The 18,943-nt window shown below is 42.4% G+C and overlaps 1 protein-coding gene across 1 annotated transcript in view; it reads left to right on the top strand.

The window, feature by feature from the left end:
• Positions 1-3,939: 3,939 nt before the first annotated feature.
• The window catches only part of adamts10 (ADAM metallopeptidase with thrombospondin type 1 motif, 10), a 34,382-nt gene continuing 19,378 nt past the window's right edge, over positions 3,940-18,943 (top strand). Inside the window, exons 1-9 of the mRNA XM_041230191.1 lie at positions 3,940-4,196; positions 10,150-10,521; positions 13,920-14,263; positions 15,117-15,276; positions 16,397-16,614; positions 17,007-17,090; positions 17,648-17,793; positions 17,872-17,915; positions 18,281-18,386. Of these exons, the coding sequence (XP_041086125.1) occupies positions 10,191-10,521; positions 13,920-14,263; positions 15,117-15,276; positions 16,397-16,614; positions 17,007-17,090; positions 17,648-17,793; positions 17,872-17,915; positions 18,281-18,386 (1,433 nt within the window). The 5' untranslated portion in view covers positions 3,940-4,196; positions 10,150-10,190. The remainder of the gene's footprint in view (positions 4,197-10,149; positions 10,522-13,919; positions 14,264-15,116; positions 15,277-16,396; positions 16,615-17,006; positions 17,091-17,647; positions 17,794-17,871; positions 17,916-18,280; positions 18,387-18,943) is intronic.

The following is an 18,943-nucleotide window of genomic DNA, read 5'->3' as shown; positions in this document are numbered from 1 at the left end:
TGTTCTGTAGCTGTGTTTCTATTTTAAACTGTGTACAGCAACGCTTTCAAGCAACATTGATCAAATAGCCAGTTCCAGGTCCATTGCTGAAAGCTGGCTACTGTAGTGAATAACAGGCTAACTCAACAATGGACACGCAACATCCTGTCTAGTATCAACAGGAAGCATGTGCGCAAATTTGTATTTATTTATTTATTTATTTATTTATTAGTATTTGCCAATTGATTTTACCCCATTTTCCAATTTGAAAATCTGCGCTGACTAGGGAGTAGTGAAGACGAACATACGCTGTCCTCCAAAACGTGTGCCGTCAGCAGGCCCGCCATGCAGCCAACCCAGAGCTACAGCGTCGGAGGACAATGCAGCTCTGGGCAGTTTACAGGCAAGTCCTCAGGCGTCCGGGCAGTTTACAGGGGTCACTGGTGCGGGGTGAGCCGGGTGGCGCTCGGCCAATTGTGCGCCGCCCCCTGGGAACTCCTGTCCACAGTCGGCAGTGGAATAGCCTGGACTTGAACCGGCGACCTCCAGGCTATAGGGGGCATCCTGCACTCTAAGCGGAGTGCTTTTACTGGATGCGCCACTCTGGAGCGCCAATCTGTAGGCTTTTTTTTAGGTGAGTTTGCACGGTGGTTCTAACCATTCCTGACCCATATATGTCTCTATACATGTCTCCTCTTGTGGTCCACTTTCACAGTGGACCCATTTGTGGACAGCAGGAAGCTGTAAAACGCAGGGCCCCCTGGTCAATGGGATGTGCAGCACTGTCTTTGTAGCGATTCCACCGGTCACTGGGTTGAGGTCCTGGTTACAGGGAACGGCCCCTGACACAGCATGTTTCTACCTGACTTCTCCTTTGAAATACAATCTCCTGTGTTGCATGCAATTCGTTTGCAATACCCTAGTGCACTGCCGTTCTCTCAAATCTGAAATACTGGGCAAGCTTCTTAAGTTAGTCATAATTTACACTTTACAATTTATCTTTTTTTTTTTGAAGCGGGTGCATGCATGATTGATCATTTTGGGTCTTCAATTAGCCCTACTTACAAACACCCTCATGCTATACCTGGTCCAACATGTTCATTGTATCGATACGTGCATATAGCTCTGTCTTATAATTAAGCCAGTTGTTACAGTTAACTGTTTATATAATTGTGAGAGGTCTTTGGTGTACCCACACAGGTCTGTATTCAGAGCTATATTTTGCCTGTCCTTAATTGCTCTGAGTGTGTGTATAATTACACACTTTCTTCAGACAAATAAAAGACCAATGCTGTGGGCTAAACCAAAAATGAAACAAACAGGTGCCATGTTGAATTTACTCCACAGACAAACAGACTGGCCTCCCTACAGCCCCCCTTAACGAAGACTAACACTTTTCCTGAGGTTCGGATAGCAGTTCTTCAGCACTTTATATCTATTGATAAGCTTGTGTTATGATGCTTTCCCCAGAGCCCAGGAGCTGCTCTTCTGTACTCATTGTCTGCCACAGATATACTGTGTGTAAGATAAGAAATCACTAAATTTGAGTAACGTTTGCGATCAGAGCCACACTGAATGATTGCAAACCGGAAAAGGTTCGGGAACAGCCAGATAAACTAAAGAAAATGCAGTTGGAAGGCAGTCTGGTTAATGTAAGGGCTTTTCAACACTTTAAAGTTGTAGAATCTGTGCAGTTCTTCTTTCTGAAAACAATTATGTGATGGACACTTTGTGAAACCGGTCACTGTGTTCAAACCACGCAATACAGGTCAGGAAATCCTTCTACCAGTCCAGGCTTCTACTGGTCTGAATCACCAGCCTCTCACCTCTGCAGTGGAGGCCGGTGTTCAAACCGGTCGTCTCTGCTTTTTTTGTGTTGCATTTCTGTTTGCAATTCTGAATGCAAAGGACGTGAAATCAAACACATTCTCAGCAGGAATCTCAGCGATTTCGTACCTCCGCTGTAAGCTGAGAGACTGCAGCTTGTGAAAGGCTTTTTCTAACAGCTGCCACTGCAAATGCGGGACTGCTGACTGCTGGAGATAAACTGACATGCTTTTCTTCTGTCTCTGTGTAGAGGGCGCTCTAAACCAAGCAAAAGGAAGATGTACCGATGACAGTATAGGCTCACTAGCCCCAGTATTCTACAGGATTTAAAAGGACAGGCTTCATATCTTTCAGGGTCTTTGACACTGTGGGCCATGGGACCCTCTGGGAGTACCTAGAGTTCTGTGTAGGACTGTCTGGCACGGTCCTCTCATGGGTTAAATCCAGGGGTTAAGCTGTCACGTAATGGTCCAGAACAGCAGAATATGTAGTAAAATGATGTGCCAAAGCATTTTGATGGTGCGGGTGTCAACTGTTGTACCACGCTGCTATTCACCCCCAGAACAAAAGATGTCCAAGTTAGAACGCACACGAACGAACTCAATAGCACCCCTACCTCCGTCGACAACCTTACATGGGCTATGACCGCTCCACCGCTTTTGAATCGTATTTTACTCAGCGGCCCCAGTTTGTAACAATGGGTTCTTTCTCCTCCAGTTGGTCGGAGAGGTGCACCCCAGAGCTCCAGTCTTTTATTTTTCTGTAGGTGACACTCAGATGTAACTCACAGTCCCACCCCACACTGAAGCAATCTCTCTGTGCTGTGTCGTTGTCTTTCTGAGGTGCAGACCTGGATGTGAATTGAACTCAAATTAAACTCAAAAGTGAGGTTTTACTTTCTGTCGCCTTGGCCCTGGCACGGCCAAGGTTTATAACACCTGAAGAGTATAGCTGGGTTGAAGCCTGTACCGTCCCAGACTGAGACACTAAATCTATTTGCCATATTCCCCCAGTTTTAAGGTAACTACGTTGGCTTCTCGTGAAGCAAAGCATTGACTTCAAAACACTGCTCCTCCCCTACAAGGCTATTCATGGTCCTGGCCGTGCCAGTCTGCGTGACTTACTTATTCCCTGTAAACCAGCTCGTACTTTGAGATTGGCAAATGATGGCTGCTTGCTTTTTCCGAGAACTTGATTACAAATAGTTCAAAGGCTTTTAGTTCCTTCACTTTGGAACTCACTTCCATATTTTATCCGGAATACTAAGATCACATCTAAGCTCAAATCTAAGCTCAAAACACACCTCTTTGATTTGGATCACAACAGTGAGCAGCTGGGAGCTCTTTTGGCTTGGTGCTTATTACATTATTTGGAAGTTACATCCCCTTTGAATGCTTGCACGTGAAGGACACTATATACATGACATTGGTACTGTATGCGATAGCATCTTTCTTCTTTATTATTTTTTTTTGTATAACGCCTTTCATGGTGGACCACCATCAGAAAGCGCTTTACAGAGGTAGGCTGTGAACTGTGCATTATATGCAGATTCACTTACAATAGGACATTGATTTAACATCTCATCTGCATGACGGAGCACAAGGAGGTGAAGTGACTTGCTCAGGGTCACACAGTGAGTCAGCGAGTGGCAGAAGTGGGATTTGAACCAGTGACCTTCTGGTTACAAGCCCTGGACTTTAACCACTGGACCACACTGCCTCCTTGATGGTATGGTATTGTATGCACAGAAGGCCAAACTGTGTACATTGTAGTAAACAGACACGTAAAAACTGTATTTCAGTGCAAAAACTGGAGACACAAAACGTCTTATAAAGTATGAAATATAATAAAACATAATTCTACACAAATATAAATATACCTACTATTGCATTTAATTGTGGACAGTATTTTTGACAGGGACATTGCTAAAATACAAATTTATCTTAAAGTACAGTTGCTGGCTATATTGACGTTGTATATATTCCTGCAAATTGCCAGTTGCTAGCATTTCAAATAGCGTCTGAGATACCCAGTTTATTCTTCTCCAAAGATGTCATCGCTTTGGTTCTGGCTGCTTCTATTATTATTTTTTCCCCTCATCTTGGCAGGATTCCCAGTGGCGAGGGAAAGAACTTGGAAGCCGATCTCTGCACGCTGGGCTGCGGTGTTATTACTGCTCACTTCCTGAAGTCGCTCTCAGATGTTTGAAAAATCCAGGCAGGCAAGCTAAGGGAAAGGGTCCTTTTTTCAGCTTGAGCACAGACAGACACTGCACTGCATTCAGTATGTGGAGAAAAGCAGGGAGCGTTTGAGGGGAAAACCAGAAGCTGACTGGACTATCATCGTTGTACTGTGTAGCTGCTGCCGCTCAAGAAAACACACAAGAAAAGGTGCGGACATATTTTTTTAAATATATTAAAAAAAAAAAAAAAAAAAAAAAAAAAAAACATGTTTACGGATATATATATATATATATATATATATATATATATCTATATATATATATAATATATTATATTATATATATACGTATATATCATATACATGTTCACGTATATCATATAACAAATTCCACATTTTAGAACAAATATGACTGTGTTATTTATTAGTTAAAATAAGCATAGAAAGTTTTTGCAATGCAATAGAATTGTCTTGCAGTTCCAACCGACACGTATTGTTAAACTGTAACTTGGTAATGCAATGCAGAGCTTCAAATGATCAATTTGAAATGCCTAAATTACATCTCATTGCAAACTCTTGTCTCTACTCTCATTGCAAACATGGTGAACAGAAACAAACAAAAAAATCTGACTGGTGTGCACTGTAAAATCAAATGAAACCAGGCACGAATATGAAGTATAACCCTACAATACCATACACCTCTTTTTCCAACATGTTTTTTTTTTTTTTTTTTTTTTTTAGCTATTTAATGCACAGAGCAACGTTTGACTTCTACAATAGTGCTATTCATGAGAGGTGCCGGCTTGATTTGAGTTGTTAAAAACGCGTGCACACACAAGTTGAATTTAATTAGCAGCACATAATTATATGTATGCATTTAAGCAGAGATCTGCTAAGGATTCTGTGGCACGCGGCCAGGAAGTCTGGGTCACATGGCACTTGTCCAAAACTTTTCATAACTTCAGTTTGTTAGGGAGTGGGCCTGCATGGGAACCGTTATTTAACACTGAAATACTGGAAACCCGGCCCTTCTTTTATAACAATGTACAGATCCCAGTAGCAGCCAGTTAGTCAGACTGGTTTATAATGGTCTTGTTTATTTGAACTCCGGTGTTGCAGGGCGGCGTGAGTCAAGCATTGTTTAAATCCTAATAAACTGTGAATTAGTGTAACTTAATTTTAAAATATTTTAAAATATGGTATGATTTTTATTGTGTGTAGAATATGATGACAAATACCATATGTTGCACTTTCCAAGGAAGATTACACAGGGATATATTTATATATTGATCTGGGGATTCATTATGCACAGGGTTTGGTCAACCAAAAATAACACCTGCCACATGCAGCACATACTTTGGAGTATATGGTCTGGCCCTTACATGCCAGATTAATTCATTATGCAAATGGAATCCCTGGGAAATTGTGTGCAATATATAACAACTCAATGATCATGGGTTGATAGTAGATGATCGGTTGGCAGGTGCTTCCATTTTAAAGACTGCATAAATTGCTGATGGTTCACAAGGAACAGCCTTCAAATAACCTGACGGTATTAGAGGAATGACAATGTATTTCTGCAGGGCCATTTAAACACATTGTGTCAAATCAGTGCCCTACTGAAATTGTGCTGGGGTGGGTGTTTCTATATTTTTGTCCATTGTCTGTAATTATTATTATTATTTTTAACCTTAGAATAATGTTCAGCGGCTGAGAACGCTATCTTGAGTGCCCTGAGAAGTAACCCTGAAGTTGAAATCGAACACTGTGCTTAGGGCTAGGCTGGAACAAAGATACTGGACTTGAACCAGCAACCATTTTATTACTAACCATAAAACATGAAAAGTACTACAGTACACTGTTGTTGGGCCAAAATTCCTAATGTAGAATTCTTGACACAAAATTAACTCATATGGGTAACATAACTGAAGAAGATCATTTGCTTCAGCGCTATTCCCTTATCAACCTCCAGATTCAACAGGAAGTTAACCAGCTGAGGTCAGACTCATTTGCTTTAGTGTCCTAGAGGGGCAGCTGCAGGTGATTTAATTAATGAGCTTGTGCCAGACTATTGACCGCTTGAGTGACAATCTGCCCTACCTGTTTGCAGATTCCTAGGACCATACAGTCTGCTCTCAGAAACTAAGCAGCTTTGTGCCCAGTCAGTACTGAATGGGTGCCCTCCAAAGAAAACCAGGTACTGTAGTGTTGTCGGTAGTCAGTAGGGGTCCTCTTCAATCGGCTGCAGGCAATCTATGACATCCTGGTCACGGCACCAATATGACAGGGCAGAGGCTGGGCGCGAACTGGCGACCCCAAACCCTGCAAGCGAGCATCTACCACGTCTAGACTCAGAGACGGGACAGAATCCATGACGGCAGTGTATCACGCAACACTGCCTGTTACACTTCCTGTTAGGGGTGGCGGTGTTTTTTAGGAGATGTTGTCTTTCTTATGAAACACTAAATGCATCACGCAGACCAGCGACATTAGATCATTGCGCGCGATTCCTGGGGCAAGCGTATAATATCATGGTAGTTTGCTGTTTGCAGACCCGCGTTTGTGCGGATTGAAGCCGGATTGGACTGCCGAGTTTAAATAAGCATCTTAACTAATATAGATTACTCAAACTTATAGCATAATAAAATCACAGTAAAGCATAGGTATGCATTGTAAAGCACAGAGAGGTATGGTAAAGCATATTAAAAAACATGACAAACAATGATGAAGTATGGCAAAGTATGTGGAAAATTACTGTGGTAAACAATTGTAAGGGCAGCCTTAGTTTTGCTTTAAGAAGTCTGCTTAAATGAGTTGTAACAACTAATTTCCAAGAGAGTCCCAGAGGCTTCCAACTGAACAATTGGAGCTTTTAGAATCCAAACCCTAAGCACAGCGCCTCTTTGACACTGTTTCAAAAGAGCCTCTGGCTGCACTGGCCCTCAGTGCTCTGTTATAAAAGCAGCTGCAGACTGTAGCTGTATAGTGCTCACTCAAGTCCAGTTGCTATTTTCTGACCCATGGCTTGGCTTCTTCAGTCCTGTTCAGTGCAATCCAGAATGACCTGCTGGTGGGGGAAGATTGAAGCGAGTTCAATACTGCTGCACTGTGATATACTCAAATATTGCTTTCAGTAATGGGGAACCAGGGACTATAAAAACAGTTAAAGAGCAAGGGGCTTGTACATCACATGTCTTTATATGCGTTTTTTTTTTATTATGTATAAAGTGTACAGCTTAAAAAAAAAGTAAAGAAGCGTTACAAATTTCCCAATTTTCCTGAAAAATATTGGGTAATACCATGCCCATCTCTTTCTAGTGAATGCCAGCAGCTGTCCGAGTGATTGTGTAATAGTGGTGAAGTTAGCCTGTGTCAGCACTACAGTGCATTGAACCAACAGCCTCATATTGCACTAAAAACTATTTGTTATGTACAATGGATTTCTTGGTATAAATGATTATGTTTTTGGCCCAATTTTGCTGTTAAAATCGTCAAAAAAAACCAACCTGTCACTGAAAGCCTTGCTCAGGTTGTTTATAGGCTTATTGATATACATTAATTAGCCCAGTAATTGTCTATTTGAGATTCCTCGTTGTGTCCTCACAATCAGTAATTGCCTGGTTACAATGCTGGATCCTATTGAATTTAGCTACAGTAACAGGGAGTGCTCCAGTCCATTACAATCTACTATCTCACCCCTGTTCTGCACTCAGGATGTGAGTTACACTGAAGGAACTTTTGCAGACCCATTAGCGGACCACAGAAGTGATAGATTTGAAACACAACGGTCCTCATACAGCAGCACAGGGGCACTGCTATGATACCATGGTATATCAATGGATCAGAATATGAAAATGCTTTTGGCACAGTAGCTACACAAAAAATGGTGAAAATTGTGAAAAATGAATCATGCTTATGCCAAGAGCTAAGAACAGTTAGAGCAAGTGGGAGTGGAGTTGTTGGCAGGGTCACCTAACATCTATATACGCATTAAAAACTAAATTAGCCAAATGTGCATTTTAATGAAAACCATTTCACTAAACTCTGAAAAACCGCACAATAACAGAAGATAATACAGAAAGAACTTATGAAAATAAAAGGCAGTCAGGCCCAGCAGGACATGGTATGAACGAGCCTGGGGTACAGCTAGGGTGCAGAGGGGCCCCTGTACATTTTGACAGCTAAAAAAAATGATTGTTTCTAAATGAAAACACTAAAGAAAAGCACAGTGTTGGCTGGTTGATGGAACACGTTTAAACATTTGAATGTGGATCATTCTTTACAGCTTATTTTTTCCCCTGTAGGCAAATCCTTCAGACTCAAAGGACGCAATTTTCCACTATGGGCAAATTGCCATTGTAATACTTTTACTATGGATGGCTTTAATATAACTGTTTTAAGGATGGTGGTGTTTAGATCAGATGCTGTTTAGATCAACTGAACCCCACTGTGTTACAGATAACAATCATAAACCCTTATCTGTGGGGTTCAGGGATAGTAAAAACATAAGAAAGTTTACAAACGAGAGGAGGCCATTCAGCGCATCTTGTTTCTCCTCAAATGAGTACTTTCTGTTTTCTACATGTTAACCACTCCCTAATCCAGTAGGGTGACCATAGACAACCAGTCGTTATGGGTGGACATGTGACCAGTACAGACAGTGTACCATGTTGCACACAGAGAGCACCAGCCCAACCCGAGCACCTGTTATCAGCTGTAATTCAACGTCTGCCTGCTGTCTCTTTGCATGGTTTCAAATCCCCACTAGCCCTGCACCCACTCCTGGTTTTCAGAACTATCTTCAATTAAGTATGATATTTAAATGACCAGGAGCCAGGATTATGATGTTAAATAAGTGATTCCTCCCTTAGAACTGCATGAGCAACTCCTATTAATAAACGTACAAACTCCGGGATGACTTATTCAGCTGTGATAAGTGAGATCGGTTCAAAGCACATTTACCAGGGCACTAACTCCTGGCATCAATAATATACCTAAACAAGATAAGTTCTGGGTGCGGGGCTACTGTGAGTTTCAAAACATGAGTGAATTCCAAATGAGTGAAACAGTCTTGCAACAGGGATATGCAGCTCTTGTTGTATACATTATAGAATACATTCAGGGATACCATTCATTTACATGCAATAAAGCATTTGTTTATAATGTCTATACAACAAGACCATGTCGGTTCAGTATATGAGATTGCTTATAGTCAGGGGGGTTGCCACAGTGTAGTGTTGACTGTTTATTCCGAAATGGGAATAACAGCTGAGCCTGCAATCTGGGAAAAGGAGCAGTGTCCTCCCAAGCCCTGGAGCTCAGTCCCCTTTCCGGAGGAGGAGAGACGTTCCCTTCCTCCGGAGCCAAATCATTTCCCATCTGCTTCCGATTACCTTTGCCTGGAGTTGGTCGCCAGCCAGGCAGCTGGCCGATGTGGCTGTTCCCTGCTTCCCTCAAACCTCACACTGCAAAAAATATCAACTTGATAAAGTAAGAAGTAAAAGTGATTTATTTATTTATTTTAAAAGGGAAAGTCCTATTAACATTAGTACACAAGTGACCAAATACAAATTACTTCATGAAAAAAAATTGATAGAGTTCCTTTTTTAGTTTGTACCGTGAAGTCATGCAGATCCACCAAAGTATATTGTTTGTCCATTTGACCATTTACACACCATTGAGGCTCGGTGCATGGCTGCATTATTGTGTTAAGAGCAGCCATCGCCATCTGGATACAAGAGCAGCATTGTTGAATGGACTGTAACCAGGCTTAAGTAAACCACGGCGTTTATTCGGTTTCTTAAAGTAATCCAGGGCCAAGGGTATACCAGGAGAACGTGCCCCACACCAGGGCGATGCCACATCCAATTGGGTAGTGTATATGTACAGTAACGTGGCTCTAAGATTACCGGGACGGTTTTTTTAAACTCGTATCACAATGCATTCTGGTACTTGTAGTCTTGCATCACTTAAAGAAAACCTGGCCTGTCCCATTGGACTTGGAGACATATGGTCAACCCACAATGCATTTTATATTTAGTAAATACTTTGTCGTTCTTTTGTAAATGGATCAGCAAAAATCCCATTTTATAGATACATAGTAAATGAAACATATATTGGTGGGCATTAACAGTCTAACAGTGGCCTGTTTCTCTTCTGCAGGGGGGAGAACGCGATGAGGTCCATTGGACTTTGATTATCGCATGCAGAAGACATTACCTCACCAGCCCTGCGTTACGGTGTGTGTGTGCGTGTGTGTGTGTGTGTGTGCGTGTGTGTGCGCAGACAGCGCTATTGCACTGAAGGAAGCGCCTGCCCGCCATGATGGAACAAAAGGGAACGCCATCGTCTCTGTGAGCAGAGGTCAGGGGTGGAAGACATGTTGGGACAGAGAGCCTCGGCCTGGGACAGCACTGATGCTAGCATTAGTAACCATGGAAACGGTTTGGAGGACTGTAGCTTGCTTTGTGATCGTCGCCATGGTTGCCACGAAAGTGACAGGAAGTCAGACTACTGAAAGGTTTAAGTCACAAGGTGGGTAGAGACATAAATACAATTTAGTTTTTGTTTTTAAATAATGCCTGTCGCTTGTAGCTTTGTTGAAAACTATAGTAAAGATGCAAAATTACCCTGCAGGTTTGCCACAGTAGGGTTTAACAAACTGCCATGAGTAATTCTTATACAGGCTGCTATTTGTCTGAGTTGATTTTGATTGTTAAAACTGGAAAAGAAGTAGACTTTCCTTTATTGCAAATGTAGGTACGGTATTTTCCTCCAGATTTCACCATGCTGAGATATTGTCATGTTGATTGCATTAAGTCATCTTGTTATGATTACTGTTATAAAACCTTTCTAAGAACAATTTTTTTCTTTGACTGAGCTAAGAAGAATTCCGTTACACAACACTGCAATTGTACCTAACCACTAATAATGCAATTTAGTCTTTTGGATTAGATGTAAAACCAAGGTCCTATTGTAAGTGACTCTGCAGCAGCAATTGTGATCCATAGTTCACCCCCTAGTCTCTGCAAGTCGCTTCAGATAAAAGTGCCTGCTAAATGACTAATTCATAATTAATAGAAACCGCATTAGACAGCGAGAGTTACCAATTAAACCACCCAGTTTCCATTGATACTGTGAAAGCAGTCTGTAAGTCTCATCATATAGCTTGTGGTTCCATCTGCAGTCTACAATGCAGTGTGCAACTGAGCGTTACACAGAGGTAAAATATTGCCTGTGTTCCAATTCCAAATCAAACCATATGGATCGCACTGGAGCACTTATTAGTCAACTTCAGAGCGAGTTAGAGAGACCATATTCTGCCAGCTCACCAACTGAGACTGACAGAGTCTCAATTCAAATCTGTTTGCACTCCCCTGCTACCAATGGAAGCAGCCAGGACCGGTTTCAATTTGTGATCCAGTCTTAGTAAAAGATGGAAACGTGGCGTCAGGCAGCAAGGCAAGACGGATTAAGACAGATTCTGACAGCCCTCCAAAGCCGACCTCTGAAACAGATTTTGTCCAGCTGCAAACATCTGGGACTTATAAGGGGAAAAGGCTATTTTCATTGGGGAAAGTATATACATGGGGCGCTATGCCATTTGAGAGGCCAGCTTAGGGTTCCTTCTTTTAAAGCCTAGAACAAACTGAACCAGTCTGACCTAGCATTGTTTATTTTCACAAGGTGAGCTTTTTATTTTTACAGAATGGAAGGAATGGATTTAATGCGGTCTCCAGTAAAATAAAGACAGCAGTGTTACTGCGCTGCAGGAGACAAGGACTTTTCATTGAAAAGTCTCAATTGAAGAATGAGACCATCTGAAAAGAACACACTGCACATGATGCACCTTGTAATTCTGCTGTGGAATAAAGACATTCACCCATAACGTCAACACTAAGTGCCATATTTTTAAAGCATTTACTTTTTGAAAGGAAAAATCACACTTGCATACATTACACAAAGTATGTAAAGTTTATGTGGTCAAGTTTAATGTGATACGTTAGACATAAGCTGTGTGACGTTTCTGAATAATTACACACAACTAATTAAAAAATCTCTGTGACTTCACAATAATAGCGAGTTCCCTTACAAAACAGGTCTTACCCACTATTATGGCTGTAGTACAGTTAATTAAGGAATGAATGCTATGAAGATATGCCACTAAACAAAGTGTGCTCTGATAACCCTGCCATTAGCCAAAAGACTACTTCACAGGGGTCCAAAAATAGCTTTTTGGCAGCCATCAACACTCAATACAACATACAAGACGGTTGTTTGCCACGGTCAGGCTATAATACAAAACTCACTTTTATACAAGTTTAATGATACACTTGCAAACCCATTGTCATGTTTGCCTCCAAATACAAACAAAGCAATATTTGTTTGGATATTCCAATCCCAGCAGCACTAAAGACAGTTTCCGAGGCAGTGGTGCTACTCAGCTGGCTCCCTCGTAATTCTAGCCCTGGATTAACTCCACCCCAGGTGGGAGGCTCTGGCACTGGCCAAGTGGAAAAAAACACTGGTAATCAGGAAGGGGCTTGGCAGGGGCAAGGAACACGGAGCTTCAGGGGCAGGTTCTAAGAACTGGCTATTTAAATGCAAGCCCACTAGGGGTAATCCTATTAGTGCCATGTGTCTGGCTTTGGAATGAAAGAGCTGGCAGTGGTGGCACAAACCTGATTAGCAAGTAGTTTGATCTTCTAGTTAGATGGAGGGGTGGTTGTAGAATCACCCACTTTGCATTGTTGTTGTGGAATAAACATTCACTGCAGAGCAAAGGCAGGTAGGTGCAGGCACCAGATGATGGCTACATATCTAATATTAACAGTGGCAAAGGCAGCATTTTTTTTTTCAGGGACACACAACCCTTCTTGAACAGAGCCTTCAAAGAAGTTTGATTGAATAGTAACAAAGAACTGGGAAATAGAGATGGTCATAAAGAAAAAAAAAACAACTGGAAATAGACTTGATCCATAACTTCAAGACACTCAAGCAAAAATGTAATGTAAAAAAACTCAAGTTTGTACCTCAAATATAGAAATAGTTATTGGCTTTCTAACAAAAAAGTTCCAATTTAAAGGACTGCTGTATACCATGGTAAAAGCACAGCAGTGTAGATAGGGAAGAATCATAGAGCAATGCCTGGATACCAAGGGAATACTTACACACAGCTAGTGTTAGTAAACACTCGTCAAAGACGATTATTTCATTTATGAAACTCTTTCAATATTGAAGTTTCTGCTTCTTTCTGTCTTTGTGGTTTTACAAAGGACAGACCTTCTTGTCCAGCGTAGTACTGAGGCAGCCGGTATGTTTAAAAAAATATATATATATATAAATATATAAATATATATATATATATATATTAGTGAAGCACAGTACATGCATAATTAAATGAATACCAAATCATGACCATGGTAAACTTTCTTTTATTAGGGATGTGCAGAACAGATGTATTTTTTTTTTACTAGGGAAGTAGCAGTTTCTATAAATATACAGTCATGGAATATTTAAACTCCCTGTTAACGAGATTGCTCAGACAGCACAGTCGGATCCCATTAGACAGCCCCACAGGTTATAAAGGATTGCTGCAAAGTTCAAAGGAAAGGGCTCTCGGTTGTAGACCTGATGTGGCTTTTGTAACATCCCCTTCTGTAAGGAAGGCGGAGAAACAATATGACTGCAATTTCTCTTTCATTCAAATATAGGATAATTAAATACACTACTGGTGGTGTATCAATGTTGTTTTCTCGGGGGGGGGGGGGGGGGAGACTTAAAAAAAATTAAGCGAGGAACAGAAGTGCAAGAACACTAAAAGAAACCCAATATTATTAGGCTTCTCTTAGTGTCTAAACTCGGTTGATTGAGTGTTTGATGCTGTAGATGAAGTGACTCTAAGTGCCTGCTCTGTGGCCGTCTCTCCTCAGCCAAGTTCCTCTCCAGCCTGGATCACTATGAGATCGCTATCCCGGTGCGGGTGGGCCCACAGGGGGAGGTCCTGAGCGGAGAGGGGCAGTGGCGTGTCCGCCGCGGTTTGGAGGATGAGCCGATGGAGAGGCAGCTCTTCTACAGCGTTGCAGCGCCTCGCACAAACTTCCTGCTGAACCTCACGCTGCACTCCGGCCTGCTCTCGGACCGATTCCACGTGGAGTACTGGAAGAGGGGTCGGCTGGCCTGGAGCCACCGCTACTCCCCCCACTGCCACTACGTGGGACACATCCTCCAGCAGCGCTCCAGCAGCAAGGTGGCCCTCAGCAACTGCAACGGGCTGGTAAGAGCAGGCACACGCTGCTGTTTACATTGCTGTGCTTGTGGACGTAGTGCCACTGACTGGTAAAAACGTAGATCACTTCAGATATCATTTTGAATTGATTCTTTACGTGTTTAAAATCATTTTGCGTCCTTATGGGTTGCTCCAATACGGAGTTGGAGCAAGATTACGATACTAAATACAGAAGTGAACTTAGTCGTGGAACTTTGCAGGTTTAAGTAAAAAAATGTATGTAAGAATATTAACATGACAGGGGTCATAACCTAGACTGTATCTTTACTCGAATAATACAGCCTCTGGTACTACTCAAGCAAAGCTGCAGTCACTGACAGGTAAGAGCACCTGGAGGCAATAAAGCTGAAATATTTTGAAAGGATATGAGAGATGGTTCATCTGTTTACCCACACTACTCTTTTGATAACCTGCTCACCTTTTTAGTGACTAATGAGCACCATCAAGGAGCCAGATGTTTCTCAGAATACTGTGTTGGCTGCTTCTATTTTTCTTTCTATATGTTTTTTTTTTCCACTACATTAGAAAAACTGTTCATAGAGTATTACCTACACCTAGAGTACTGGTACAGGGCATTTAAAAATAATTCTAGTACAGTAATTGTTTTCTTTCAAAGCAGCTGTACAAAATTTCACAATAGTGAAATATGAGAGTATCCAAAACATAAAAGATACAAAAAGGCATTTTTAGTATGACATAGATCAGTATTGAAATTAGTAATCTGAACAGTATCATGCCCAATTGGTTTGCACTAGCTTTTGCTTTTGGATTATATCGTGGAATCTTTCAACAAAGAAAAGCTCCCTGGTTCAGGAAAGGTCATTGTATCCCCATCTTTCAGCAGGGGGTGATAGTGGCAGGTGAGGAAGAGTACTTTATCGAACCCTTGACCTCAACGGAAAACATCACCAGCTTCCAGGAGACGGAAGGACGCCCCCATGTGGTCTACAAGCGATCGTCTCTGCGACACCAGCACATGGACGCATCCTGTGGAGTTACAGGTACTATACTGTGCTCAATGTAATGGGGATGGTAAAAATCTTGGAACAGTCTTAGCACAGATTTAGTAAAAGTTTAGTTTGCACCCCATTTCTTCTGCAAGTACAAAAACCATCAAACTTCTAAGTGACAATCTAAGCAGTGGCTTTCAAATCTTTATTCCAAGAAAAAAATATGTTGCAAACTTTTTACGTTGGTGTTATTAAGATAAGCCTCTGTTCAGATTGTTAAAATAGACCTCTCCTTGAAATCTGGTTTGTAGACCTCATGGTGCAGGTATCTGTGTAGACCTCATGGTGCAGGTATCTGGTTTGTAGACCTCATGATGTAGGTATCTGGTTTGTAGACCTCATGGTGCAGGTATCTGGTTTGTAGACCTCATGGTGCAGGTATCTGGTTTATAGACCTCATGGCACAGGTATCTGGTTTGTAGACCTCATGGTGCAGGTATCTGGTTTGTAGACCTCATGATGTAGTTATCTGGTTTGTAGACCTCATGGTGCAGGTATCTGGTTTGTAGACCTCATTGCACAGGTATCTGTGTAGACCTCATGGTGCAGGTATCTGGTTTGTAGACCTCATCGTGCAGGTATCTGTGTAGACCTCATGGGGCAGGTATCTGGTTTGTAGACCTCATTGCACAGGTATCTGTGTAGACCTCATGGTGCAGGTATCTGGTTTGTAGACCTCATCATGCAGGTATCTGTGTAGACCTCATGGTGCAGGTATCTGTGTAGACCTCATGGTGCAGGTATCTGGTTTGTAGGCCTCAGGGTGCAGGTATCTGGTTTGTAGGCCTCAGGGTGCAGGTATCTGGTTTGTAGGCCTCAGGGTGCAGGTATATGGTTTGTAGGCATCAGGGTGCAGGTATCTGTGTGGACCTCATGGTGCAGGTATCTGGTCTGTAGACCTCATGGTGCAGGTATCTGGTTTGTAGGCCTCATGGAATAGATATCTGTGTAGACCTCATTGTGCAGGTATCTGTGTAGACCTCATGGAACAGGTATCTGGTTTGTAGACTTCATGGAACAGGTATCTGTGTAGACCTCATGGTACAGCTATCTGGTCTGTACACCTCATATTGCAGGTATCGGGTTTCAGGAGAAGCTTCCTGTTTTTCAGATGAGAAGCCGGGCAAAGGGCGGCCCTGGTGGCTGCGGAACCTGAAGTCCTCACCCCTGAGCCCCTTGTCCAATCAGATGCCACGTGGCCAGCTGCCGCTCAAGCGCTCTGTCAGCACAGAGCGCTACGTGGAGACTCTGGTGGTGGCAGACAAGATGATGGTGGGCTACCACGGGCGTAGAGACATCGAGCAGTACATCCTCGCAGTCATGAATATTGTAAGTTGTATATCATATCTGAGCTCTTAACAATGGTCTGCTTCCTGGCCACACTTTCTCTTGATAGTAATTGTTTTGAACAGAATTATTCTAAAACCAGAATACAGAACTTCAAGGTCTGTCTTTGTTTAGTTAATGACACATAGTGTGTTAGATTCTCTTCTCGTTCAGACACCTGCTCTTGCTTCAGCTGGAAGTAAATGAAGCTGGTTAGCAGCAGTTAACCCCAAGTTGTCAGCACTCGCCTCCTCTGGAGTGATCTGTCTTCTAATTTATCCGAATAATCGAAAACATTCAGCACATTTACCAAGCCTTAACTATCTTCAGTCTGCAGAACAAAAAGACGAGGGTTCTTTTTTAAGACTGGTCTTTTCTTGTTTCCTGGAGGTCAGGTTGCCAAACTGTTCCAGGATTCGAGCCTGGGGAACGCAGTGAACATCGTGGTGACCAGACTCATCCTGCTGACAGAGGACCAGGTGAGACACTGGAGCCAAACTCTCAAAATGTGCTATTCCCTTGCTTAGGTACATTACCCGAAATGACCAGTTGCCAAGAGTTTGAACAATCATGTTCCTGGTAAATCTTCTCTGAACTGATTACACTTCTCATCACAGCATGAATAAATCACACCTACAGTCTAAAGGTTTACCAATAGGAGTTGTGCATGCCACATGTAGAATCAATCTCCTGAATCCTGATCATTTAAATAGTATACTTAAATGTAGGTAGTTCTGAAACCTAGGACCAGGTGCAGGGCTAGAGTGAGTTTCAAGCCATGAAATATACATATAAGCTGTCATGGCTAGTCTGTGTCTGTCAAAATGGGCAAGACAGCAGATTGGACAGATTTTGATAAAGGGATAGTCCTGTATCCCTACAGAACAATTTAAACACTAGAGACACACATCGTCCTGACTGCCTATAGTAATCATAAACCCTGTGCAGGATTCACAGTTTTGTATATACTGTATCTTCCGACAAATATTATACATGATGTCATTTGAATGCCAGTCCTTTATTCTCTCACTCTCAGCCCACGTTAGAGATCAACCACCACGCAGGCAAATCCCTGGACAGCTTCTGCAAGTGGCAGAAATCCATTCTGAACCGCAGTGGCAACGGCAACGCCATTCCTGATAATGGGATCGCACACCACGACACTGCAGTGCTCATCACCAGGTAGGGGCTGGTATACACTGTGCTAGGAAATAAGCAGCATTTTCTTGCACATTATTAATGGCATCCCTGTATTTCCAGGTATGACATTTGCATCTACAAGAACAAGCCCTGTGGAACTCTAGGTAGGAGACAGGCTTCAAGAAATGGTTGACTAACATAAATTTAAGTAATACACTGTTAATATCCAGTCTAGTATTCATTTCAGTAATATGCTTTCTACAAGTTTAAATGGGTCATTTGGCCCAGTTTCGCATGCTATGCATTACCATGCATTAACATGTTTCTGCATGTTTTAACATGCTTTTCTGTCATTTATCATGCTACACTTTGCTATGCCTTTACCACGTTTTTAGTTACTCTTCAAAGCTAGAAGACCTGAGAAGTATTTGGGCTTATATCATGTAGGGTTGTCACAACACTAACATGCAAGCACACATGTATGCAGCTAATGTGTCACTGTTGCGTGTTTGTGTGTCTGTGTGTGCAGGCCTGGCCCCGGTAGGGGGGATGTGTGAGCCGGAGCGAAGCTGCAGCATTAACGAGGACATTGGGCTGGCCACTGCCTTCACCATCGCACACGAGATCGGACACACGTGAGTGCACGCTCACACTCCAGGGGAGTTCAGGGGAAGCTCTTCAGTTCTAGTTCCTGCCATTGAAAACCAGTAAGTTAGGGTTAGATCAGCCAATGTTCATAAAGGAAAAGGTGCTGGTGCTTACGGATATTACATGTATCTATGGCAGGTAGCTACAACCAAACAGCAGCTCCTGAACACATGAAATGCACCTTAACCCTTATCAAAAAATAAAGAAGGTATTTAAGCAATGGCAAAAAGAATCACTCTGAATCATTGCAAACATCCTTGACAGTAAAACGTAACTGGAGGCTTCTTACTCTTTCCCTTGTTCATGCTCTTTCCCTTGCTCTAACCTTGCTCCCCTTTTAAACGGGTCAGTTCTCGTAGCGTGTCCCCAGCTCCATGCATGTCTTGCTGTCAGCAGTGGAGGAATGGAGCTTCATGGTTTCCTCTTTTTCGGGCGTGGTGCCCACTTTCTCCATCTGGCACCTGTTAGGACTGTTTCATACAGCCCTCTCCTGGCTTTCCTTAAATTCTCAGTCCAGCTGAAGTCGCTCTTCAGCGGCATGTCA

The sequence above is a fragment of the Polyodon spathula genome, chromosome 26 (genome assembly GCF_017654505.1).
Source record: "Polyodon spathula isolate WHYD16114869_AA chromosome 26, ASM1765450v1, whole genome shotgun sequence".
In the NCBI taxonomy this organism is placed as follows: domain Eukaryota; kingdom Metazoa; phylum Chordata; class Actinopteri; order Acipenseriformes; family Polyodontidae; genus Polyodon; species Polyodon spathula.
The sequence above is the reverse complement of the archived record's forward strand: the minus strand, read 5'-3'. Positions and strand labels throughout refer to the sequence as shown.